The sequence below is a fragment of the Nomascus leucogenys genome, chromosome 19 (genome assembly GCF_006542625.1).
Source record: "Nomascus leucogenys isolate Asia chromosome 19, Asia_NLE_v1, whole genome shotgun sequence".
NCBI classification, from domain to species: domain Eukaryota; kingdom Metazoa; phylum Chordata; class Mammalia; order Primates; family Hylobatidae; genus Nomascus; species Nomascus leucogenys.
The window spans coordinates 3338843-3365795 of NC_044399.1; the positions used below are offsets into that span (position 1 = coordinate 3338843).

Below are 26953 nucleotides of genomic sequence, written 5' to 3' on the forward strand. Positions count from 1 at the left end.
TTTTATTCCATTATAGTCAGAAAAGATACTTGATATGATTTCTACTTTTTTGAATTTGTTTAGACTTGTTTTATGGCCCAAGACATGGCCTATTCTAGAGAATGCTCCATGTGCTGATGAAAAGAATGTATATTCTGCAGCAGTTGGGTAAAATGTTCTGTAATGTCAGTTAGGTCCGTTAGATCTAGTGTGTAGTTCAACTTCACTATTTCTTTGTTGATTTTCTGTCTAGATGATTTGTCCATTACTGAAAGTGAGGTGTTGAAGTCCCCTACTATTATTGTATTGCTGTCTATTTATCCCTTTAGATCTATTAATGTTTGCCTTATATAAGACTTGAAAGCTCTGGTGTTGGACACATAGATATTTGTAATTGACCCATTCATCATTATACAGTGTCTTGTCTTTTTCTTTAATGGTCTTTGATTTGTAGTCTATTTTATCTGATATAAGTGTAGCTACTCCCGCTCTTTTTTGGTCTTTGGTTGCATGAGATATCTTTTTCCATCCTTTCACTGTCAGCCTATTTGTGTCTTTATAGGTCAAGCGGGTTTCTTGTAGGCCGCATATAGTTGGGTCTTGTTTCTTAGTCCATTAAGCAACAGTATGCCTTTATTTGGAACATTGAGTCAATTTACATTCAGTATTGTCATCAGTAAGTAAGAGCTTACTGTCATTTTGTTGCTTGTTTTCTGATCCCCTCCCCTTCCCTTCCCTCCTCTTCCCTCCTTCCTCCCCTCCCCTTCCTTTCCTTTCCTTTCTTTCTGCCTTAGTGGTTAACTAATTTTCTCTGATAGTATGTTTTAACTGACTTTTATTTTTAGCAAATCTATTATAGGTTTTTGCATTGTGGTTACCATGAGGCTTACAAAAACATCTTATAGATATAACAAGTTATTTTAAAGAGATGCCAACTCATCTTAGATCACAAAGAAAAAAATAGAAATAAAGAAAAACTAAAAAAAAACCTCTGCATTTTTAACTTTATCCCTCCTCCCACATTTTGACTTCATGTTGTCTCAATTTGCATGTTTTTATATTGCCTATCTTTTAACACCTGTTAAAGATATCAACAAAAAGATTATTATTTTTGATAGATTTGTCTTTTGGACTTCATACTAGAGTTATGAGTGAATTACACACTATAATTACAGTGTTGGAGTATTCTGAGTTTGTTAACGCACTTAATTTTACTAGTGGGTTTTATAAATTCACGTTTTCTTTTTGCACATTAGTTTTTTTTTTTTTCAAACTGAAGAACTTCAGCATTTCATTTAAGACTGGTGGTGGTGAATTCTCTCAGCTCGTTTATCCAGGAAAGATTTTCTCCCTCTTTCATATTTGAAAGATAGCTTTTCTGGATACAATATTCTTGGATGGCAGTATTTTTTTCTTTCAGCACTTTAAAATGTCATCCCACTTCTTGGCCTGTATGGTTATCATTGAGAAGTCTGTTGTCAGATGAATTGAAGCTCCTTTATGTTATTTGCTTCTTTTTTCTTGCTGCTTTTAGGATTTTTTTATCCTTCATCTTTTTTTTTTTTTTCTTGAGACAGGGTTTCACTTTGTCACCCAGGCTGGAGTCCAATGGTACAATCACAGGTCACTGCAGCTTCAACCTCCTTTGGCTCAGATGATCCTCCCACATCAGCATCCCAAGTAACTGGGACCACTGGTGCATACCACCATGCCTGGATAATTTTTGTATATATTTTTTTTTTTTGTAGAAATGGGCTTTTACCATGTTGCCTAGGCTGGTCTCAAAATCCTGGGCTCAAGCAATCCACCCACTTTGACCTCCCAAAGTGCTGGAATTACAGGCATGAGCCATCATACCCAGCCTGTCCTTGACCTTTGGGATTTTTTATACACCTTGGAGTAGTCTTATTTGCATACAATCCATTTGGTATTTTCTGACCTTTCTGTACCAGGATATTTATGTCTTTATCAAGTTTTGAAAAGTTTTCTATTATTTCTTTGAATAAGCTTTCTACCCCTTGCTCTTGCTCAACTCCCTCCTCAACACCAATAATTCTTAGATTTGGTCTTTTGAGGTAATTTTTTTGTATCTTGTAAGCAATCTTTATTCCTTTTCATTTTTTTCTCCTCTGTGTATTTTTAAATAGCCCATTTTTGAGCTCACTGATTGTTTCCTCTGCTTGCTTCGTTCTATTCTTAAGAGCCTCTAAAGAATTTTTTGGTTCAGCAAATATATTTTTTCATTCAAAGGTATCTGTTTGATTTTAAAAATTATTTAAATCCCTGTTAAATTTCTCTGAAAAACTTCTAAGCTGCTTTTGTGTGTTACCTTTGAGGTCACTGAGTTTCCTTAAAACTGCTATTTTGAATTATTGATCACAGAGTTCATATATCACTGTCTTATTATGATCAGTCACTGGTTCCTTGCTTTGTCCATTTGGGGATGTCATAGTTCTTTGCTGTTGTTTCTTATGGGTATACATCTATGCCTGTGCATTGAAGCATTCGTTATTTATTCCAGTCTTTTATTCCTGGTTTGTTTCAGTTTTTGTTGAATATATTTGCTTAGATGTAGGGAGTGTCCAATATTTTAGCTTCCCTGGGCCACACTGGAAGAAGAAGAATTGTCTTGGGCCACACATAAAATACACTAACACTAACAATAGCTGATGAGCCAAAAATTTTGCAAAACAATCTCATACTGCTTTAAGAAAGTTTATGGATTTGTGTTGTGCCACATTTAAAGCCACCATGGGCCTCATAAGACCCATTGCCCATGTGTTGGACAAGCTTAGCTTAGAGAATCTTTATAAATTTCCTGTGATTTTATTTCCTGCTTGGTAGCTGCCTACTTTTCAGCACTAGATGGCACCTTAAGCCTAGGATTGCCTCATTTGTAGTAAGCAATCAAATTACTGCCCATCAGAATAGGGGAGGTCCCAGGGAGCATATTCTAGTGGTGTGGGAAGGTTAGCTAGGTATTTGTCTCCAGGGCACCTGTGGAACAAACCTCTTACAACACCATGTTGCTGAATAGCAGCTCTGATTTGGTGTTTCCTCTGGCTGAGTTACAGGGTTTGCAGGGCTGGAGATGTCTCACCCTCAGAAGCCTCCACCTTATGGATCATGAGAATGGGTCACTGTGGCCCCAGTATCTCAGTGGCCATGCCTAAGGTAGGACTCTGTCTCATGAGTCAGGGCTGGGTCAAATAAAGGAGCCCCCGCCTCTCAACCACACTCGCCTGGGACTGAGCCTCAGCCACAGGCATACAGGTGCAGAATGAGAAGCCCTGATGTCCTGCCTCTCCCGGGAAGACAGCCCTGCAACCATGGGCTGCACTCGTTTGCGGTCTCCACTTTGCTGATCTGGGAGAGGGTGTGAAGGTGGGGTCTTGGTTCAAATACCGCAGACTGTCACTGTTCTTACTGAATTTTAGCAGATATTCTTGAATAGGTGTTGCTGAATTTTCCGTATGCCCTTAGGACCATTTCCAAAGACCTGAAGTGTTTTCCCATCCCCTAAACCCCCTAAATTTCACCAGCTCCACTGAGGAACAGGACAGCAAAGCGCCTCCTGCTGTCATGCCAGAAGTGGTTCTCTGGAACCTTATTTTAGATGCAATGTTTCTCTGGTTATGATGCTTTAAAGTGAGACCTGAAAATGGAAAGATCTAAACACATGTTTACTAATATTATTCACTGAAATAACCTGTTCTAAAAATAGTGCAAGAAAATGAATGAGCAAAGCTTACAAGAGATTCAGACCTTTCTCCCACTTGTTAATTTAACATACACTATGGAATAACTACTTTGAGCTACAGACTGAGCATTGGCCATAGAATCATTTTTCCTGACAATGTGTAGGGCAGAGCCAACAGAGTGTATGCTTCATGAAGAAAGGGCTGTGGGTCCAGATTGTCATTTTTGTACACCCGACACTTAGCACAGCATGGGGAACACAGGAGAAACTCAATAACTATTTGTTGTTAGATTTAATTGACAGAGTCGTTGTCCTTATGAAGCGAATAACCCAGTGGGAGACAGATAAGAAAAATAACTTTGGGAGGCTGAGGTGGGCAGATCACCTGAGGTCAGGAGTTCAAGACCAGCCTGGCCAACATGGGGAAACCTTGCCTCTACTAAAAGTACAAAAATTAGCCAGGTGTGGTGACAGGTGCCTGTAATCCCAGCTACTGGGGAGGCTGAGGCAGCAGAATCGCTTGAACCCGGGAGGCGGAGGTTGCAGTGAACCGAGATCGTGCCACTGCACTCCAGCCTGGGCAACAAGAGCGAGACTCTGTCTCAAAAAGAAAACAAAAGAAAACAAAACAAAAAACTGCAAAACAGTGATACATATAACATAAGTATTTTGGTAGAGCCATGAACATTTCTATTTGACTATTTCTGAGGGTTGAATATGAAGGGTCCCTAAGCACATAAAAGCTCTTTCCTAATTGGTCAGCATTGACGGCCTGAAGAGGAGAGATGGGCAATGCCTGCATGCAGATTTCATGTCCCAACTCTTAGTGGCATCTTTAATTGCTCCATGAGGATTCCACCTGGGATCCAGGTGTAAAGGGAAAGGAAGCTGGGGAAAACCAGGCTGATGTCACGGGACACACTGGGTGGAATGGGTTGGTTTAAATGAGATGTACTCAGAGGATGAAGAGTCATTTCTGGGATTCCTTGGCAGTTGTGATTAAAAGCAAGTTTGGATATTAACTCTGTAAAGAAGAATCTTGTTTTTTAAAATGTGAAATCGACTTTACTTTCAACAGATGAATATCTTCTATACCATTAAAGCCAATTATAATATTTAATGAACTAGAATGGCAGTGATATTACTCTCATAGCCCAGCTCCTGCTGAATGACTCCCTCTAGGATATTTTCTAGGGTTTTATGCCAATGAAATTTTTGGTTTTATTTGTTGTAAATAGCAAGACTTCCATTGTTTTACCAAAAAAATTTCAGATCACTCATTTTCACTAAATTTGTAAAATAAAAACATATAGGGCTTGTTTTAGTACAATATTTTGATTAAATTAATTTTCTATATTAAAAATGCTTGGTTTCCACCTTCTAGGAATTAATATTCGAAGAAGCAAAACATTCATTCTACTAGAATCAGATGCTGTGAGTTGGTTTTGGTAGCTATTTGCTGCTCTGCAGACCTAATTTCAGGCTGCTGTGGTTCTCGGCAGCAGTTCGATTTTGTGAATATCATCTTTTGTATTCTGAATCGCATTGCTAAGCAGGGTGGTGTTGTAAAAATAAAAACATAAGGTTCTCTTGTCTGAGTCTGTGTGGGAGTCAGCAATGCTCATTTCTAGCATGAAACATTATTTGCATGGTGAATTTCCCAAATGCTATTTGACCTTGGAGTTGTTCATTTAATTAAAAAAACTTCAATGCCTACTATGTGCCCAGACCTCTTCTAGGTAGAGATGATACAAGAGTGGTACAGAAGTGAACAACACAGGTAACTGGTCTGGCCTACAAGGATTTCGCATTCTGGGTTTTGGAGACTGATTTTAGCAGGAACTTAAAAAGATAATTTCAGGCTGTGATTAGAGCTCTGGAGTAAATAAGCAAAGAGATATGATAAAATGTAACCTGGGGAGTCAGGCAGTGGCTGAATGGAGGAGGGAGGAGATAACGTCAGAGGATGAGAGGGAAGACTTTTCTGAGGCCATGCCTTTAAGGTGAGGAACATAAGTAGTCTTTTGGAGAGCTGGGAAAGTTGTTCTGGTACAGGGTAATATGAAGTGCAAAGGCCCTGGGGGCAGTGGGCTTGTTGTATTTGAGAAACAGCAGGTGGGTGTGGCCAAAGCCTACCAAGAGATGACACTGGAGAAGACAGTAGTTTATGATACACAAGCAGCCATTTTTACAAACAATAACTAAGGCACCTTTCCTTTTCAGATGGTGGAATTGCACGACTTAGAGTTTTCGGTACTGGACAAAAAGACTGGACTGCAACTGACCCCAAAGAACCTGCAGACCTAGCGGCCATCGCTTTTGGAGGTGTCTGTGTAGGATTTAGTAATGCTAAGCTTGGGCACCCAAACAATATAATAGGTAAGATGATATTCTTGGAGCTGCCTTATTTAGGAAGTCTGGGTACCGGCATTAAATACCCCAATATGGTCAGAGTGATTTAAAAGGAAAGGCACATCTCAAAGCACAGGAGTGGATGAGATTAATCTTCCATGTGTAGGATTTGATGCCTTTTTGACATGAAACAAGTCAACATTACCAATTTTTCTACCTAATTTCGGCCTAAGTAGCTGATTTAAAAGGAAACGTAAAATTTAACTAACGCTATGATTGTTTGCGAATTTACTGAAACATTAACTTTAATGAAAATAACTTATGTAGCAATGCTCAGATGCATAAGATCTGTAATTTAATTACAGCAATGTATTCATCCTCATAGTCAAAATCATGCAGTTTACCATTCAACAATGTTATTTTCTGTAGGAGTTGGCGGGGCAAAGTCTATGGCGGATGGTTGGGAAACTGCAAGAAGGCTGGACCGGCCACCAATATTAGAAGTAAGAAGTTAAAAATAACTATTGTTTAAAGTTTTTCTAAAAAGTACTTTTTGAAACTTTTTCTTTTAAATAAACTTTTGCATATTTTAGAAATCTCATGTGCATTGTTCTAAATGCTAATTACTATGATTTATATTTTCCAAATTTCCCACTGTTTTCATAATATCAGGGCAGAGGCTCAGAAGCCCAAACATACTGGTCATTGCCAGCTATGCCAATGCATTTTTGGAACATTCCTCTGTTTCTTCAATAAAGAAACAAAAGGAGCTGCGATTTAATAATACAAAAGTTATGAATAAATGTGTGGGAGATCTGGGGAAGAACCACTAGTTTAGTCATGTTTAATATCTGTGTATCTCAGGATTACACCACTTATGTGAACTTGTGATGGACAGGGCGCTCTAGAGTCCATGCAGCTGTTTAACTTGGCCAGTAACTAATTTGAGATAGAGAAACCAAGATGAAGTGAAACAAAAAATACAATGCCTTTCAATTTGCAAATCCCACCAAAAACTTGGTCAGAAAAGTGCCCTCCCCTTCCTAAGTTAGATTTCATGTCACCTGATGCTTTGAGATATCAATGAACAGACTCTCCGTTCTCAAAACTAAGGTTTGAACGCACATCATGTATCAGTATAGGTTTGACCAACAAAATATGTGCCTTGAAAGGTCAAAACAAACTAATTAACAGGACTTATGGACTGGATTAGATAAAGATTGCTGCACGTATAACATTTTGCAGGGATCTGTAATTGACATAGAAATTTAGAAAAACTTATCCGGGACCCAATGAACTCACAAATTGGCATGAGACATTTAAGAAATGATAGCAAAGAGGCAATTTACATGAAAGTGATTTACACATCAGGCCACAGGAAATACTATTCTATAGTAAGAAATAAAAGAAACACGTCAACCTTTTTCACCTGTTGGTTTTTGGGACTGGTTTCTTGAATGACTCCAAGTTCGTTTATCATTTTCTTCTCTTCTGAATTCCAGAATGATGAGAATGGCATTCTCTTGGTACCGGGTTGTGAATGGGCAGTTTTCCGATTGGCACATCCTGGAGTAATAACTCGAATTGAAATTGACACAAAATATTTTAAAGGTAAATGCAAAGCCATAAAGAAGTATCCTATAATTGGTGTGTTTATTCTAAAGACTGAGTTCTATGGAAGTGGGACTGAGGACACTGGGCTTTCAGTGTGGATTCCCCATTTAAGCTGTGTAATTTTGAGCATGCTACTTTAACCCTTAGAACTCTATCTATCTATCTATCTATTATTTATTTATTTTTTTGAGTTGGAGTCTTGCTGTGCTGCCTAGGCTGGAGTGCAGTGGCGCAATCTCAGCTCACTGCAACCTCCACCTCCAGGGTCCAAGCGATTCTCCTGCCTCAGCCTCCCGAGTAGCTGGGATTACAGGTATCCTACACAATATCCAGCTAATTTTGTATTTTTAGTAGTGATGGGTTTTTGCCATGTTGTCCACGCTGGTCTTGAACTCCTGACCTCAGGTGATTCACCCACCACGGCCTTCCAAAGTGCTGGGATTACAGGCCTGAGCCACTGTGCCCGACCTTTATTTATTTATTTTTGAGACGGAGTCTTGCTTTGTCACCCAGGTTGGAGTGCAGTGGCATGATCTTGGCTCACTGCAACCTCTGCCTCCTGGGTTCAAGCGATTCTTCCTGCCTCAGCCTCCTGAGTAGCTGGGATTACGGGTGCCCGCCACCATGCCTGGCTAATTTTTGTATTTTTAGTAGAGACAGGGTTTCACCATGTTGGCCAGGCTGATCTCAAACTCCTGACTGCGGGTGATATGCTCGTCTCGGCCTCCCAAAGTGGTGGGATTACAGGCATGAGACACCATGCCCAGCCAACCCTTTGAACTTTAGTAACCCCTCTATAAAATTCACATTTGGGCTGGATGACCCCCAAAGTCATACAAGATTCCATGACACTGTCCAGCCCTTTACCATACAGGCTCTGAATCCCCCTTGGAAAAAGAGCCTGTGAAAAGCACAGGGATGGGAGGCACCTTTTTACAGAGAAGGGTCCTAAGCAGATTGACCAGGGAAGGGGAGTGACCATTTCTTCCCCAGGCTTCACTTTTAAGGCAGTGGTTTACACATTTTTAAAACTGTACACCTCTATTTGTTTAAAAAATATTTGGACAAACAACCCTGATATTCTGTATTTACTTTCTTATGAAATACATATGTGTATTATTAAGACAATTCAAAATAAGTTGCTACACTTTTAAATTGTTATGTGACATTTTATAAGTACTGGACTGAGTATTCCACGTTAGCCATCTTTGAATAAATAGTGGCAGTTTATATTCATGTTTTGGATGAGTGGTTTTTAAATGACTTGGGAATTACTGTGACTTTACTCAATTATTAACCATTAAATCATGTTCAAGGCCAGGCTCATCATTAACAGTAGTGCCTATAATTATTTCAAGAAGTCTTGGTAATTTTAACTTATTTTGGAAAGACGGTATTTTATCTATTTTTTCTTTTAACTATTATTTTAGGTTCAAGGGTAAATGTGCAGGTTTGTTACATAGGTAAACTTGTGTCATGGGGTTTTGGTGTACAGATTATTTTATCATGTAGGTATCAAGTATAGTACCCAATAAGTATTTTTTTCTGATCTCCCTCCTCCCACCCTCCACCTTCAATTAGGCCCCAGTGTCCATGTGCTCATGTGTTCCCATTATTTAGCTGCCACTTATGAAAACATATAGTATTTGGTTTTCTGTTCCTGTGTTAGTTTGCTAAGAATAATGGTCTCCAGCTGCATCCATGTTGCTGCAGAGGACATCATCTCATTCCTTTTTATGGCTGCACAGTACTCCATGTTGTATATGTATTGTATTTTCTTTAGCTAGTCTACAATTGATGGACATTTAGGTTGATTCCACGTCTTTGCTATTGTGAACAGTGCTGCAATGAACATACATGTGCATGTCTTTATGGCAGAATAATTTATATTCCTTTGGGTATATGCCAAATAATGGGATTGCCGAGTCCAATGGTAATTCTGTTTTTAGTTCTTTGAGGAATCAGCACAACACTTTCCACAATGGCTGAACTAATTTACACTCCCACCAGCAGTGTATACGTGTTCCCTTTTCTCCACAACCTTGTCAACAACTGTTATTTTTTGATTTTTTCATAACAGCCATTCTGACTGGTGTGAGATTGTATCTCCCAGTGGTTTTGATTTGCATTTCTCTAATGATTAGTGATGTCGGCCATTTTTTCATATGCTTGTAGGCTGCATGTATGTCTTCTTTTGAAAAGCATCTGTTTATGTCCTTGGCCCACTTTTTAATGGGGTTGTTTTTTGCTTGTAAATTTGTTTAAATTCCTTATAGATTCTGGATATTAGACCTTTGTCAGAAGCATAGGTTGCAAATATTTTCTCCCATTCCATAGGTTGTCTGTTTACTCTGTTGATAGTTTATTTTGCTGTGCAGAAGCTCTTTAGTTTAATTAGATTCCATTTGTCATTTTTTTTTGCTTTTGTTGCAATTGTTTTTGGCATCTTCATCATGAAATCTTTGCCAGTTCCCATGTCCAGAATGGTATTTCCTAAGTTATCTTCCAGGGTGTTTATAGTTTCGGGTTTTACATTTAAGCCTTTAATCCATCTTGAGTTGATTTTTGTATATGGTGTAAGGAAGGGGTCCTGTTTCAATCTTCAGCATATGGCTAGCCCGTTAACCCAGCGCCATTTATTGAATTGGGGGTCATTTCCCCATTGTTTGTTTTTTTAAGACTGAATTTTAGATCTGGTTATGTGGCCATGGTTTTTACTTTTCAATGTGGCTGACTGAGGGTCAGGTGAAATGGCAGTTCTGGATTTTCTTGTTCATACATACTTGCATTTTTTAATAGTACCTTTAATCCACAGTTCTCTGCATGAATGGTTTAAAATAACTTACTTATTTTTGTGAGGGATGCTTTAGTTAAAACTAGATAACTAACAGTAAATCCACTTAAGCAGGGACCCAAAACTGCAACAGGTCATGAATCTACCACTGTCAATCACTCAGGATACCTCTGGTACATACAATATGATGACCGTAATGGAAATGAGGGAGCATGGCAGTATCCACTTATAGCAATAATATAGTAGGTTATATCAAATACACAAAGCTTAATATACATACACATATGTATGTATATCAAATAGAAATAGCAGCTCTAACGTTCTCTACTTGCGTCCTTTGTGTCCGTATGCGCCCCAGGGGCATGTTCGCCCACCCTGGAGACCACCGTTTTAAGAGATGGGCCACAAAGGGGGCATGTGAGCCACGGTCTCCTCTTTTCCAGGGTTCTTGATTAGCAGCTCCTCCTCTGTTGATCCTAAGAGCCCCAGTAGAAGTTCTCTCTTCTCAAAGAGAGTGGGACCTTCCCCTCAAGGTCCTCTAACCCAACTGAGCACACGATTCCTATGATATTCCAAAGAGAGAAGAATCTCAGGACCATATACTGTCACCTGAAGATGACTCAGAAATACCCAAATACATGTGTGTGGCAGGTGCCCAGCGCTAGCTAACATAAAACTCAGTATTTCCTTTTGATTGTCATGTTAAAAAATATGTCATAGGAAAATATTTTCCAGCTTCATAATAATTTCAGATGAGCCACATAGCAGTCTTCAAGTAATTAAATCTGCAACTGAGGAAGCTTATCAAATACATTCAGATTTCAAAGTGAGAACGCTATACATTCAAACTGAAATGCGCCAGCCCCTTCACATATGGCGGACTGCTTCTGAGTCCTCTGAAAAAGAAATGTCTATTTCATGAGGCAATCTGAGCCTCACAAACCAGTTTGTTCCTTCTCTCACATACTTCATACCTTTGCTTTTGCTCAGGAAGACCAGGGACTTGTTCTTTGCTGGGTTTTTGATCTTATTAGAAAAGCATGATATCTTATACGCCAAACTGAGTGTGAATGCAGACAGAAAATCACGCTGTGTTTTGCTCCAACAGGCAATGCTCCTGACAGCTGTAAAGTGGATGGGTGCATCCTGACAACTCAGGAAGAAGAGGACGTGATCACGCAAAAGTGGATTCTCCCGTCCCACAAGTGGAAACCACTGCTTCCAGTGACCAAGGTTCCTGTGGCATGTTATTAGGAGCCAGCACTCAGACTGTGCTATTTCCCTAAGATTCTCTTTTGAAGGATTAGGATACACTCCAAGGTTTCTGCTCAGGTTAATGGTAAAATGAATGAGGTTTAAAACCCCTATCTGCAAACTTAAATAAGAAGAAAGGCTCTATTTCTCTCCACTTTTATATTTCCAAATTTTGTTAGAACAAAATTGTTAAGTGTTCAGAATACATACATGGAAACATGTCCCTGCATCATGTTTAACTTTGTAGAAGGGGCGACAAGCACATTTAAAGCTATAATGGAGTGTCCACCTGCAGGATGGACGCTCTGAGATATTCCACAAGTGTCTTCTTTGATTTAGAAAGAGGGTCAGGCTGGAGGTGAGAGCTGCTCCCATGTAAAGATACGAAATAATCTCCGGAAGAAACCAAGATGATCTCTTCTTTCATTTTTTTTATCAATTTGCTTATGTATAATCAACTATTAGAAACAATTGATGGGCATTTAGGTTGCCCATCAATTGTTTATTGGGGCCTGATTATTCATGTATTATTCGGGCATCCTACTAGCAGATTTTCACGGAAAGCCAAATTATCATCAATTAATAACTTCTTTTAAAGCCCCTTCGGTTAAGTGCAAGCCAAAGGTTTGCCCGGGGCGTGGGCTCATTCGGCCACACATGCCCTGTTAACAGACTAGGACCTCTGCATCTGCTTGCTTTTCAGTTGTCTCCCAACCAAAGTCATCTGTTCGACAGCCTGACCCTGGAGCTCCAAGATGTCATCACTCACGCCAGGCTCACCATCGTCCCCGACGGGGGAGTGAGCCGCCTTCGGCTCCGGGGCTTCCCCAGCTCCATCTGCCTCCTGAGGCCCCGGGAGAAGCCCATGATGAAGTTCTCGGTGGGCGTCAAAGCAAACCCTTAATACATACAAAGCCCCGGTGTCGGACACACAGCAGTCATTTCCCAGTCATAATCTTCTTTTCAAGTGTTTTGAACATCTGGTGATTTAATAAAGTGGTCATCTCACAAATTGATCTCTGTATTTAATGTTGCTATGAGGCATTTGGTAACTTACATACTGGCTATGGCTGTGAATGGTGGTCTCTAAGGAACCACTTTTTTTTGAACATTATAAGATATTGATACTAATAATATCAATATTCCGTACCTTTGGTGTGGACTTCCAGCCGTAACATGTAGCCTACTGTCTAGAATCACTCAAGGGGACTGGCCTATCTTTACCCAGAGTAGGAACGATTCTTCCAAAGACCCCGTCTCCCTCTGAATCATTCTTAACCCCAATGAGGGCGCGTTCTGGATGGCACACGCCTGACACCGCACGCCAGCGGCTATAGCACTGATCCTCACAGGCTCCCAGTGCCCTGCACAGCTCCTCCTCTGGTGGAAAAGCTCACATTCCCCACTCTGGGTCAGGAGTCCTAGAAGATTCTGGGGCTGAACCGGTCACATTCAACCTAAGATCCAAGAAACAGTGGCTCAAAAATGTGAAGCAGATCCCAGCACCCATCCAATGTGGATTGTCAAGATGGTCCTGGTCCCTCCCTAACCCTCCTCTCTACCGCTTCTGCAGAGGAGGGCGGCGAGTGTAGGGGGAGGGGCACGGAGGGCGTCCCGGGGCGCTCAGCACAATCACTCTAGCCTCCTCCTCCTCCTCCTCCTCTTTTCCTGGGCTCTGCTGCCACGCCCCTCACCTGCCTGGGCTCCCCGTTGCCCCGTCTACTGCCCCGTCCCCGCCCCCTCGCCCTGGCGGCCAGGCGGTCACAATCGCCCAGGGTCGCGTCAACACGCAGCCCCCGCCCGCCTGGCAGCCCCGCCCAGTCCCCGTCCTGCGCCAGCGGCTGGAGCGGACCTCCCGTCGGCGGTGCCTGGGCCTAGGCGCGGCTCTGCAGGCGTCGCTGCCCGCGTTGCCGCAGCCTCTCGGCCCCGGCCAGCGAGGAGCGGGGCGCGGCCATGGGCACCCGCGGGCCCTCCGCGCTGGTGGACACCACGCCCGCCAAGACCATCGTGGTGTACCGCAACGGGGACCCGTTCTACGTGGGCAAGAAGTTCTTGCTGTCGCGGCGCCGCGCGGCCACCTTCGAGGCGCTGCTGGAGCAGCTCACGGAGCAGGTGGACGTCCCGTTCGGCGTGCGCCGCCTCTTCACGCCCACGCGTGGGCACCGTGTGCTGGGGCTGGACGCGCTGCAGGCGGGCGGCAAGTACGTGGCGGCGGGCCGCGAGCGCTTCAAGGAGCTCGAGTAAGTGCACACGCGCCCCCCGCGCCCCTCCCCGCCCTCTTGGGTCTGAGCGCGGTCAGGGCCGTGCTCCCTAGGTGTCCTCCCCAGGCTTCCTTCCGGGCTCAGGCGCCCATCTTTCGGCGTGGATCCAGCGCCGCCGGCGTCGGGCCGCCCCAGGCCACGTGGTTTCCTAGAGGCGAAGCCGAGGCAACCCCGCCCCCAGGGTTCCTTCCTATGGCGCAGGGCGGGCCCTCTCCGGCAGCGATTCAGGACCGCTCCAGAGATGGCCAGGAGGGCGTGGGGGGAGAGGCATGGGGCAGAAACGGGGGTGTGGAGAGGGGCGTGGGGGGGGGGGGGGGGGGAGGGGGGGGGGGGGGGGGGGGGGGGGGGGGGGGGGGGGGGGGGGGGGGGGGGGGGGGGGGGGGGGGGGGGGGGGGGGGGGGGGGGGGGGGGGGGGGGGGGGGGGGGGGTGGGGGGGGGGGGGGAGAGGGGCGTGGGGGAGGGGGTGGGGCGTGGGGGGCAGGGCCTGGCAATGGGGCGGGTTGGGCAGTTCCCATTTGAAATCGCTCAGGGTGACCCCTCTCACTCTGAGTCCATCACTTGGTCCTGCGTGCATTTTCTTTTCTTTTTTTTTTTTTTTGAGACGGAGTCTCGCTCTGTCGCCCAGGCTGGAGTGCAGTGGCGCGATCTGGGCTCACTGCAAGCTCCGCCTCCCGGGTTCACGCCATTCTCCTGCCTCAGCCTCTCCGAGTAGCTGGGACTACAGGCGCCCGCCACCACGCCCGGCTAATTTTTTTGTATTTTTAGTAGAGACGGGGTTTCACCGTGGTCTCGATCTCCTGACCTCGTGATCCGCCCGCCTCCCAAAGTGCTGGGATTACAAGCATGAGCCACCGCGCCCGGCCCCTGCGTGCATTTTCAAGCTTGCCTTTAATTAAACTATTGCCCTCCCACGGTTTGTGTCTGTAATCCATTATTGCAGCCTGTGTCTGCTTTCTGTGATCTCAGCTGCTTTTCTCTCCTGGTCCTCTATTTCCTTGTAGGTTTACTTATTTTTTGACTGTGAACTACTCCTTTTGTATAGCTTTGTGTGGGGACATTCTTCGAGGGCTGAGATAAAAGTGAGATTCCCCAGAGAGAATTTCCATTTTCTTCTTTCAAATGCTCCCAGTTCAAAAATGCTCTGAATTAAATCAGCAGCTTGAGTTTTGTTTGTTGTTTTTTGAAAAAGTAGTGGGATTTAGTATGAGGGCTGGTGTATGGTTCCAAATTCTTAGTGGCATTTGCAGAGATGTGAATTTACCATTCAGTTGTTTCTGAAGAAAAATCGTAAGTCACAGGCATCACAGTTGCTAAGAGGTAGAATCTGGATTAGCATATTTCAGATTGAAATTTATTACTATGATAATCCCGTTATGTATGAGAATTCATGGACAAAATTATATTCCTTTATAGCCATGTGATTTGTGATTTTTTTTTCCGGGCTAGTCAGATGGTGTGAATATCTAGAACTGACATCCTACCCAGGATCCAGTGTTCAGTGCTGTTTTACAATTAAAGAATATCTTTCTACAAAAACTGACTTTAAAATCCTTTTCGATACATATATAATGAAAAGTATTTAATTTTATCCCAAGACATTTCGTTGTAAAATTGGCCTATGTTTTACATGTTAGCAAATGAGGAAGGAAACGCATCAAGCACCTGCCACCAAGCCTGGAGTATGCCTGGGAGATGTTACTCTTTCCCCTTGCTGTGGGGCTGGGTGTTTTCTAACAGACCCTGTTGTACCTCCAGTTTTGTAGAGAGAGTCTCAAGTCTCATGGTTTATTTAAAATGTTTTGGACATGTAGCAAAAATATTGAGAAAAAATTGAGATGTTTTTCTTCCCAGTGCTCTTAGTGTTTATTTTACTTTTTGGGAGGAAAGAAATGTCACCCACTGCAGATGGAGGGGAGTTGGGGTCCGTGTGGCAGACAGCCTGGGTTATTTTGCATTATCTATTATCCATGCATCTTCACTGCTGTAAAATAGATGAGCCATGTCTGCATGTGAAGTTCAACATAGAGAGCACGTGGGGTTCCTTTTCTTCAGTTTTTTTTAGGTCAATGAGTCTGAAATTGGAATTCAGACTTTGGTGAACAAAGCTCTGAAAAATGTGGCTGGATTTTCACTGGTGTTAGTAAAGTAAACTAGCTCTTGGAAATTTATATTCTGTAATTGCTAAGCCATTGAGCAGTTTAATTAATTTTCACTGGAAAATAATATTCTAAATGTGTCACCAGCAAATGAACTTTGAAGTGAAGCCTGTTGATATATTAGTGATCCGGGAGCTCCCCTCATCATAGTGGTTTCAGGATGGTGCATTAAAAAGACAAACACCAACAAATCTATCCAATATCCAGTCATTACTCAGACATTTCTTGCATTTCCTGGAATAAACTAATTTGAGACCCAAAGAACATAATTTTTTTCTTTATAAAACAAAATATTATAAGATAATAATTACTCTTCAAAACAATTACGTGTCATATAAAGCCTAGAATTAATATTTCTTTTGTGGAGAAAGCCATATTTACAACAAAATCTAAATCAGGGTATTGTGTATGTGTGCACGCGCGCGTGTGTGTGTGTGTGTGTGTGTATGTGTGTGTTTAGGGGAGGGACCCCAAATAATTTGAATGTTTAGGAATATTACCCTGTTTACCTTAGAGCTTGTTGCTGAGACATGAGTGTGAACATGCTATTTGAATCAAACTATCCTCATTCTTCCTCAACCCAGCCTTTTCCTGTCATCTCCCTGGCCACCCATTTGTACCTGGGAACTCGCCGCAGATGACAGGCGAAAGAGGAAAAGTGGGTGGAGAGGAAGTTGTGATAGATGACAGGAATGTTGGCCTCAGAGCCAGAGACTGGTGGAATTTAATCCTGGCTTTCTCTACCTGAGTAACGTTTAACAAGTTAAATAACCTCTCCAAGACTTGGTTTCCTCATCCATAAAGCAGGTTTGCTTCACGTCCACTCTGCGGTACGGTTGGGAGAATGGAATGAATGCAGTAGGGTAAGGTGCCTGGCACTGATTCTCATGGGTGGTCTCTTCCCTTCCTTTGTTCTCTGGAAGTAGCCAGGAGGGAGCTTGCACCTAATGGTCCCATCTCTGCTTCACAGACACACTCCCCTCCCACCTCAGGGCAAGCTAAGCCCACCCAGCAGGCTTCTCTCTGTGCCTGAGTTAAAGACCTCAGTCATGGGCTGTCTGAGGAACTATTTGTCCTTTCTTTCTGTTTTTGTATGTTCTTGGGAGTGCAACATTGAAATAATAAATAGTATTTTGTGTTTTTGTAGGATCTTTTTATGCTTTTTTCTGTGTTAAATTTTATTTTTTGGTTCCATGTAATGAAAATCAGATGTCTCATCTGGGAGATTAATGTTCAAAAACAAATATGGAATTTGGGAATTTAGAACAAATTTAAAATATTTATTTGGAAAACAGGAAGACTAGACTAAGCTAGTGAAGAGTGGATACAAGGGCCTCTAAGCAAGTGGAGAGGCTCAGGCTGAACTCAGCCAGTGGCCATGTTTTGTTCGGTTCATACAATTTTCAAAGATTTGAGTTGGCTGCAACATTTTATAATTGGGAGAATTCATGTAATAATATGAACTTTTGGTCTCCCTTGGAAAAAATAGAGGATTTGATCGTTCAGAGGACTTGGTTGTAGTTGCGTGCATCTCCACTATCTGGACCTGTGAGGCCCTGTCCGCCTCAGAAGGGAAAGGATGGTCCCACCAGCCACAGCCCCCACCAGTCCCTGAGACCACCCTTGGCGAGTGTCATCATTTACTTGACCAGTTTCTGTGGGGATCTGCGTCCGTGACTCTTTATTGAACACTTAGTTATTTCTTCCCTTTCTATTTACCAGTCTAAGTTGACCCTTCTCTGAATATTGCCAAAACTATCAAAAACAATAACAATCTCAAATACATATTTTTTTAATCAGGAAGAAACCTTAGTATCAGATATAAATTTGAAGGTATTATTTATTACCCATGAAAACATTTTATTTTTGAGGAATATGGAAGTCCCAAAAGTCCCCAACAGTAAAAAAAAATTGTGTCAGTAGGGCTCAGACACATTTTATGCTGGTGACTCTTTTCTAGTTTGCAGTTTTGGCAAAAGGAGAACAGTGTTGAATTTCTGTGAGCCGGGAGGGAGCGGTGGGGGTGCGGAGGAGCTGGAGGGGAGTCTGGGTTTCTGTTCTGACCTTAGCCTGTCATGGGAACGTTGATGAGCTTGCAGTTCTGGGCCTTCAGCGACCTGGTTAAAAAATGCTGTTGAATTAGATGATTTCTCAGGTTTCTCTTTAATAAAATTACATGAGGGAAAGCAATGTCACTTAAGAGACACTTTCAAGAGGCAGTGCCAGTGGTACCCAGTGTGAAAACTGTCCTACAACAGCATTGCTATTGTATGCTGATGTGGATTCTAACACCGAGAAAATTTTAGATTCTAGTTCCGAATTGCTGTGGGGTTGTATCTATTAAGCTGGAAAAGGACTCATTTCTAAAGAGTCTGGAACTTTCTATGTAAATGTCTTCCTTCTAATGATGTTTTCTTCTTTCTTATTTTGCAGTTATATTCATATAGTTCCCCGAAAATCTGCAAAGATAAGGAAGTTGAAGGAAGTAAGTATTCGCTTCTAACAACTAATAATGGAATAAATTGGCTAACTTGGTAAAAATTTAAATGTCGGCATAGAATAATTGAAGTTTTACAGAAGCAGTAAATGCCTGCAGAGATGTGTTCTTGAAGTCAGAACACAATGTGCAAGCTTGTCATACTTGTCAAAGCACCTAAGTAACCAAGTGGTGGAAGGCAGTGAAGAGAGGCTAAGATGTGCAGAGGGAGATAGTCATCTTTGAGGCACACCGTGCAATTAATTCAAGTTTTCATTTTCCTTTTGTTTTGGGGAGGTTTGGAAAGACAGGTCTCAGGAAAAGTTATTTAGAGTTACGCAGTGTTGAATCTAATTACAATGCTAAATTTAAAGATTTGTCCCAAGTGCTCAACATTTTTTACTTGATAGACATTTATTAGGTCTATAGGACAGAACATTCCATCACACCGTTCTTATCACTTGATTCTTAGTAAAAATAACCATTTAATTTGTTTAAAGAGACATGCCTTTTTTATAAGCAATAAAAACCACAGTTTTAAGCCAGGTAGCCTGTTGATATTTAGAATTTAACATCATTTTTACTTAAAAACGGACTTGTTTTGTGGATTATTACACAGGTGAGTTATTTTGAGGGCATCTACTTCTCTAAGTCGTAGTGTTGCTGTTCTTAAATTTCCTCACCTGTGAAATGGAGAGGATAATAGATACCTCAGAAGCTCGCTGTAAGGACTAAATGATAAAATATAGATAATATGCCAGCACTAGTTAAGTGCTTCCCCTCCACATCTTACAGAAGCGGCTCTTCTCTGTGTCTTTGGAGCGTCACCCAGAGCTCCATGCAGGACACGCCGGCAGCCCCAGCATTGTTCATAGGCACCAGCTTCCAGAAGCGTTCTGCTGCTTTCTTGGAGTCTGCCCTTGAGGGCAGTTAAAATAAGTCAAATTTATTACTTTACTCACCTTAAATTGTAACTTGCCAAGGACGAGAGGGCAAGTTTCCACCTAGAAAGCAATTCTGGCAGTCAGTGAATTTCAGGGCTACCTTAATAAAGAGCGTGGAAATGATTTGTGACCATCCTGACACCTCTGTACCTGCTTCCCCTCTTCCTGTGGGGCTGGGGGTGGGATTATGCAACAATTCTGGAAATCACTCTTGAGAACATTTGTTAGAGTTTGAGTCTTGGTTCATCCTTTGCATATTTCAGTGATTTAAATAAGATATGATTTAAAAGGCAATATTTTAGGACAGGGAGGAAATTTCAGACTATCTTGTCAAAACTTCTTGTTTTCTAGTAGAGGAAGCCTTGCTCTACAGACGTGAAGCGCCGAGCGGGCACACCAGGATCTCCACACCCGCGCTGGCCTTGTCCTCCTAGGGCAGGCATTAGGTTGCTGGGCACTCACTCTATGAGGCTATAGTTACCCCAAAGAGTTAAAAAAATGTTTAGTTTTGAATTTCCACTTTGTTCATTTCAAAAATGTGATTATAAAAGTAGTTCTCATTGAGAGAGGTGTCAAAAATACTGTGCAGAAAATCAAAACTACAGTGAGATACCATCTCACACCAGTCAGAATGGCTATTTAAAAATCATTTTTTATTTTTTTCTTCAACTTCTGTTTTAAGTTCAGGAGTACATGTGCAGGATGTGCAGGTTTGTTCCACAGTTAAACATGTGCCATGGTGGTTTGCGGCACAGATCATCCCATCTCCTAGGTATTAATCCCAGCATCCTTTAGCTACTCTTCCTGATGCTCTCCCTCCCCTCATTCCTCCTCTCTGACAGGCGCCAGTGTGTGTTGCTCCCCTCCCTGTGCCCATGTGTTCTTATCATTCAGCTCCCACTTACAAGTGAGAACATGTGGTGTTTGGTTTTCTGTTCCTGTATTAGTTTGCTGAGGATAATGGCTTCCAACTCCATCCATGTCTCTGCATGAGTACATTGCGTGATGCTGAGGTTTGGGATATAATTTATTCTGTCACCCAGGCAGTGAGCATAGTATCCAATAGTTAGTTTTTCAATCCTTGCCCCATTCCCTCCCTCCTCCATCTATTAATAGTAGTCTCCAGTGTCTACTGTCATCATCTTTACACCCATGAGTACCTACTGTTTAGCTCCCACTTATAGGTGAGAACATGGAGTATTTGGTTTTCTGTTCCTGCGTTAATTCATTTAGGATGATGGCTCCAGCTGCATCCATGTTCTTTTTTATGGCTGCATAGTATTCCATGGTGTGTATGTACCACATTTTCTTTATCCAGTCCACCACTAATGGGCACAAGGTTGATTCAATGACTTTGCTATATTGAATAGTGCTGCAGTGAATGTATGAGTGCCTGTGCTTTTTGGTAGAATGATTATTTTCTTTTTCAAATGGTAGTTCTAAGTTCTTTGAGAAACCTCCAGCGGCCCTGCATAGTAGCTGAACTAATTACATTCCCACCAACAGTGTATAAGCATTCCCTTTTCTCCACAGTCTCACCAGCAACTTCTGTTTTTTGACTTTTTCAAAATAGCCATTCTGCTGTTATTAAAAAGTCAAAAAACAACAGATGCTGGCAAGGTTGTGGAGAAAGAGAACACTTTTACACTGTTGGTGGGAGGGTAAATTAGTTCAATCATTGTGGAAGACAGCATGGTGACTGCTTAAATACCTAGAGGCAGAAATAGCATTTGGCCCAGCAATCCCATTGCTGGGTGTATACCCAAGGGAATATAAATCATCCTGTCATAAAGATACATGCACATGTATGTTCGCTGCAGCACTGTTCACAATAGAAAAGACATGGAACCAACCTAAATGCCCATCAATGACAGACTGGATTAAAAAAAAGTGGTACATATACACCATGGAATACTATGCAGCTATAAAAAAGAATAAGACCATGTTCTTTGCAGGGACCTGGATGGAGTTGGAAGCCATTATCCTCAGCAAAAATAAAAATTTTTAAGCTCTTTTGGGTAACTATAGCCTCACAGAGTGAGTGCCCAGCAACCTAGTGCCTGCCCTAGGAGGACATGATTTTTAATGCCTGAAAACTATTCCACCATGTGAGTTTATCATAATTATTTAGCTCTTCCTCTTCGAGCAGACCTTTGGCTTTTTGCTATTTTAGACAGTGATATAATGTAATGGACCCTTTGTGAAGACACGTTTGTTCACATTAATGATTATTTATAGAGAAGTAGAATTAACATGCATTATTTTAATCTCTTTACTATTTACTTCTGGATTGGATTCCATAATATTTCTGAAAACTTGCATTGCTTCTGACAGTTCGTGAGATGCCCAGCTTCACCCTCTGGGGTCCTGAGGATGGAGCAGTATCGCGTCAGTGTGCATGGCCTGGAAGTGCCTGATGCTCACGATCCTGCCCCCATTTCCTTTTGTGGAAGGAGTCACCCTAAAAAGGGTTTGCAATTATTATTGTTTGTTGTGTAAATGCTTGTCTTGGTGGGACAAGCATTTGCTTGGACACATGTCAATGGTGGAGCCAACCCTGATTGAGTTGGAACCACCACCAAGAGCTTTGGCCGACACACATGATTTACTCCAGGAACTCTGCTGTGCCTAGAGGGAACTGTAAGAGTAGCTGAGATTCAGAGCTGTGTCCTGCTGCCCCACACGAGAACATAGAGCTAGCCGGTCACAGGACCAAAGGCAGCCTGTCACTCCCAGTGGCATTACTACTACTTGCTAAACCACAGTTTGCCTGCCTTGTGGCTTATGGAGATGCACCTATGATCCCGGAGACAGTATAATACTTAATGAACTAAAAGATTTGTTGGTCAGGTGCCATGGCTCACACCTGTAATCCCAGTACTTTGGGAGGCCAAGGTGGGAGAATTACTTGAGCCCAGGAATTCTAGACCAGCAAGACCCTATCTCTACAAAAAAAAAAAAAAAAAGTTATCCAGGCATGGTGGCACGTGGGAAGCTGAGGCAGGAGGATCGCTTGAGCCCAGGTGTTTGAGGATGCAGTGAGCTATGATTGCACAACTGTACTCCAGCCTGAGCAACAGAGTGAAATCTTGTCTCAACAAAAGAGACTTGTCTTTGCTTGTTTTCCTTGCTTATTATGTTCCAGAAATAGAAATGCTTTGGTGAGATGCCAAGTGCTAGGACTTCATGGGTTTCTTTGTGAGCCCCCCATGCTGCCGATTTTCTATGTGACCATATTCACGTAGCCAGGGCTGAGATGCCTGCACGCCACGCTGTGCATTGGAGAGTCGTGTGAGTCCTTGAATGTTTCATCATCGTGTTCAATGTCCAGAAGTTTCCTCTCTTTTAACACGGAATGTTGTGTGGCTTATGTTCTCAGCATGTTTTCACACCTATAGTCTCATCTGCAAAAATGGAAAAATAGCAGCCATGTGAGTGAGGCAGAGCAGGCCTTAATACCTGCCATTTAAAAGATGAATAAAGAGTTCAAGAAAGGTTAAGCACCATCTGCCACTGGGTGGCTCGTTTGCAGTAGAGCTTGGACTAAAACCAAGCATTCTAGGAATGACTCCAGGATTGCTCCCACTCTTTTCCCAGGAAAAGACCCATGACTGCTTTTGTACAACTTGCTGGTATTAAATGAATTTCTTCCATTTAATTCAAAGTAAGTCATCGTAGGAATTTTTTCTGATAGATGTTCAAGCCCTTACATCACAGAAAGAGAACCCTGATGTGCAGTGGCAGCGGAAGGCACCCCCCAGTGTCTTCAGTGAAGGTGCAAAGCAGCTCTCCCGGGGAAAATGCAGGGAGCCAGCAGGATGGGGCACAGGGTTCTCCATGATTCATGCGAGGGGCTGGGGGAGCTTCCATAAGAAGAGCACCAGAATGAGGGCCTTCCCCCTCTGCTGCTCCACCTCTTTCTAGGGTGAGTTGAGAACAGCTGCATCCCCGGTGCCCAGGGTCAGGGGAGCTGCGTGCCTCGGCCCTAAAAGCTCCTGGAGACCTTGTTGGAAGTTAAGGCCATGTGCAGCCCTTCCTGCACTGGTTCCAGCTTGATAGGCCTTGGTCTGTTCACACACTGGGGTTTAAGGATGTTTACAGTAGCATATTGTTTTTAAATTACAAAATGCTGGGGACAACCTGAATGTCCACCAATAGAGAAATGGCTAAATGATTCATGTTATGTCATCCCAGGATTAGATCTGTAGGGATTGATCTAAAATGGTATCTGTCAGAATGTGGGCAGGATTAAGTGAGATGATCTTTGTCAATCACTTTGCCTGGTGCTTTTGACATACAGCAAGAGCTCAATAAGTAGTTGGTGCTATTATTATTCATAATGCCTTTAAATTGTAGCTCATCCTATCCAAATTTGAGATCCATGATTGCCTACAATTTGAATACCAGTGTAAACTGTTTTACAAATTAAATGTGGCATAAGCTTTTGCCAAGTCCAAAAATTCAATGTCTAAATGTTTTACTAAGTCGTTTAGCCTTATTTTGTGATACAGTAATACAGAGCAGAAAGACCCAGCTTCTGTAAATTATTCTTTCACAGAATTTCTGTTTTGATCAAAATATATTAGTGGGAAAATTGAAGAAGTTTCCCAAGAGATTTTGATTTATGTAGAAATTTACTTAAAATTAATTAGAATACCATAATATACATTTAATATTGTAATAGAAATGATTTTAAAAATACTTCAATATAATGAATTTGAAATTGCATTTCATTAAATGGAGGGACAAGGACAATCTGATTAGGAACAAATGCTCTTGGGGTCTTGGCTTTCAATGACTGTGCCATGTTAGTTTAATGAGAAAAGTGTCCTTGGCCTTACTTCAATGGAAGGACTTCTATTATAGTACAACATTGAGATTTCCGGTTTGTAATCTCAAGTTATAGAGATTTAGGCAGATTTACTAGGAACAGATGAATCCCAATTCAATGTTTGTTTTCCCCCATGAAGGATCTGTTTCAATTCTGCTCTTTCAGTGGGCCTATCCTGGACTAAACAACAAGTGTACCATTCATTTAGACCACATTTTTGTCATGGAAGAGAAGGGTGTGATTTGCTGAGTTGAATTTTTTAGATCATTGAAGCTACCAATGAATCTAACTCAAAGGATGTTTTAAAGTTAATTTCTTAATATACATTTTAACGCAGTGTTTTACATGATTTCCTGCCTTACTGAAAAGCCTGGAGAATAAAATTTAACTTTGTCCAGGTGACTCAAGCTTAGGCTGCAGTACTTTGGGCTGGCTGAACCAATACTCACTTCCACTATATTTCTTAGTGATCTTGCCAATGGCGAGACCACTGTTTGCCATTTGCTGTTGACCTGTCAGGAACGCATTTGGAAGCTTCTGCTTCCATTTTTAAAAAAGTATCCTATAATTCATGCTCATTGTAGAAAAATGAGAAAATATATGTAATTTAAAAGAAAAACATATTCATAATCCTATCATTCAGAGATTAACCACTGTTTTTCCATATGCTTTTGACATGTACACATATACCTACATACATGTATATACTCCTAGCTTTATAAATATATTTAAGCAAAATGGGAGCATAATCTACATTTTTTTCAAAACTCCTTTCTATTTAATGATGTATCATGAAATCTCTACATGTCAAGAAATATATTCCTGTAATACTTTTTAGTGGATTTAGAATGTTGCATTAAGAGATGTGTAACATATGTTTTTAAAACCAGCCTTCTTTTGCTTGACATTTAGAGAACCTTTTTATATGTCCTACTAAACTGCTCTCCTGAGAGATTATACCAAGTTAAATCTGTGCCCATTGTGAGACTGGGTGTTTCCCGCCCCTCCCAAACACTGTGTGTTATCCTTAATTTTCCCGACACATTGCCATGCTGGTGCCCTAGCTTTGTGGAAATATCATGGGCTCTGTCATTTGGATAAATTAACTTCTCTGATGCTCAGTTAATGGGTATGGCTGTATCTAAGAAATAGGGGTTAAATGTAATTATGCATGTATTCTGCTCATCACAGCATCCTAAACTTTCAATCCATCCATCCCTCCATCCATCCCTCCATCCATCCATCCATCCATCCATCCATCCATCCATCCAATTTAATCCTAATGCTTGTGTGTTCGGAAGTGTTTGCTTTCCTGTGGCTGATTATGCCAGAGCAGCAACACAAAACCAAATAATATGTGTATGTCCACTAAGCCCAATGTTTTTTTCACTAAATACTTCTTGAGCACTGGTTATGTACCAGGTACTATTTGAAGCAGTTGTACAAAAAGGACAAACATCCCTGCCCTCAAGGAGCTTGCATTTCAGGTGGTGAGACAGACAACAAGCAAAATCCATACAGTATAGAGTATGTGGGGGATATGAAATGTCATGCTGGGGGCTGTTTGATTTTAGATAGGATGACCAGGTGGTCTTCAGTGAGGAGGTGACTTTTGAGTTCAGACTCAGAAGTGAGGGAGCTGCCTATTTAGATGTCTTGGGCAAAAGCATCCTGAGAGAGAGAATCGATGGTGCAAAGGACACTGGCCTGTGTTCAGGGAGTGACATGGACTTTGAGCAAGAGTGTTTGGGTGGCATGTTGATAGCCATGAGTTAGGAGACTGCTGCAGTGATCCAGGCAAGGGACAGTGGGGATTTAGATGATTGTGGTGGCGTTGGTGATTATGAATTCATGCTGGGAGTCAGTGTGCGCAGAACAAAGGGAGTTCTGAGGACAGGGTCCTGGAGTGCTTAGAGGGCAGGGAGGTGAGAAGGAGCAGAGGGGGCTGGAGAAAGTCCAGGTGAGTGCAGGATGCTGGGTGATGAGAGACAGGGTGGGCCATCTGTGTCTAACGCTGCTGACCAGACAAGGGAGATGAAGACTGAGATGGGACCATTGGATTTAGTAATATGGAGGTTGTGGGCAGAAAAGAATAGAAGAGAGATGGGAGATACAAACTGCTCTTTAAATGAGTTTTGCTCTAAAGGAAGGAGAGAAATGCAGAGGTAACTGGAGGGGGAAACAGAGCGAAAAGAGTTTTTCTAACAAGCGACATCATGTACCTGCTGATGGGAGTAGCCATTGCAGAGGGATAATTGATGATGTAGGACAAAATAGGGAGGATTACTTGATAAATGGCCTTGGGTGGGTGAGGAAGATATTATGAAGAATAATAACTGCTGTCTCTATAGGACCTGCCTATTCTGGACATTTTATGTAAATAGACTCAGACAACGTGTGGCCTTTTGCATGTGGTTTCTCTTAGCATAATATTTTCAAGGTTCATCCACGTTGTAGCGTGTGTCAGGGCTTTGTTCCTTCCTAAAGCTGAATTCCATTCTATTGTGTGGATCCACCATATTTTGTTTACCCATCCACCAGGTGATGGACATTTGGGCCTTGTTGGTCATAGCCCTGCTGATAGGCGTGAGG

General features: G+C 42.2%; 2 protein-coding genes across 3 annotated transcripts in view; both read left to right on the plus strand.

Annotated features, from left to right (window-relative positions):
- The window catches only part of ALLC (allantoicase), a 29701-nt gene extending 17104 nt beyond the window's left edge, over positions 1 to 12597 (plus strand). Inside the window, 5 exon segments of the mRNA XM_030799902.1 lie at positions 5903 to 6058; positions 6461 to 6534; positions 7534 to 7642; positions 11548 to 11672; positions 12397 to 12597. Coding sequence (XP_030655762.1) covers positions 5903 to 6058; positions 6461 to 6534; positions 7534 to 7642; positions 11548 to 11672; positions 12397 to 12597 — 665 coding nt within the window.
- An 886-nt stretch (positions 12598 to 13483) lies between these two features.
- The window catches only part of DCDC2C (doublecortin domain containing 2C), a 141616-nt gene continuing 128146 nt past the window's right edge, over positions 13484 to 26953 (plus strand). Inside the window, exons 1-2 of one of the 2 annotated variants that reach the window (XM_030799903.1) lie at positions 13484 to 13933; positions 18544 to 18595. In XM_030799903.1, coding sequence (XP_030655763.1) covers positions 13647 to 13933; positions 18544 to 18595 — 339 coding nt within the window. In that variant the 5' untranslated portion in view covers positions 13484 to 13646. Of the gene's footprint in view, positions 13934 to 16836; positions 16974 to 18543; positions 18596 to 26953 lie in introns of those variants that run through there. The other variant, XM_030799904.1, reaches the window with a different exon arrangement.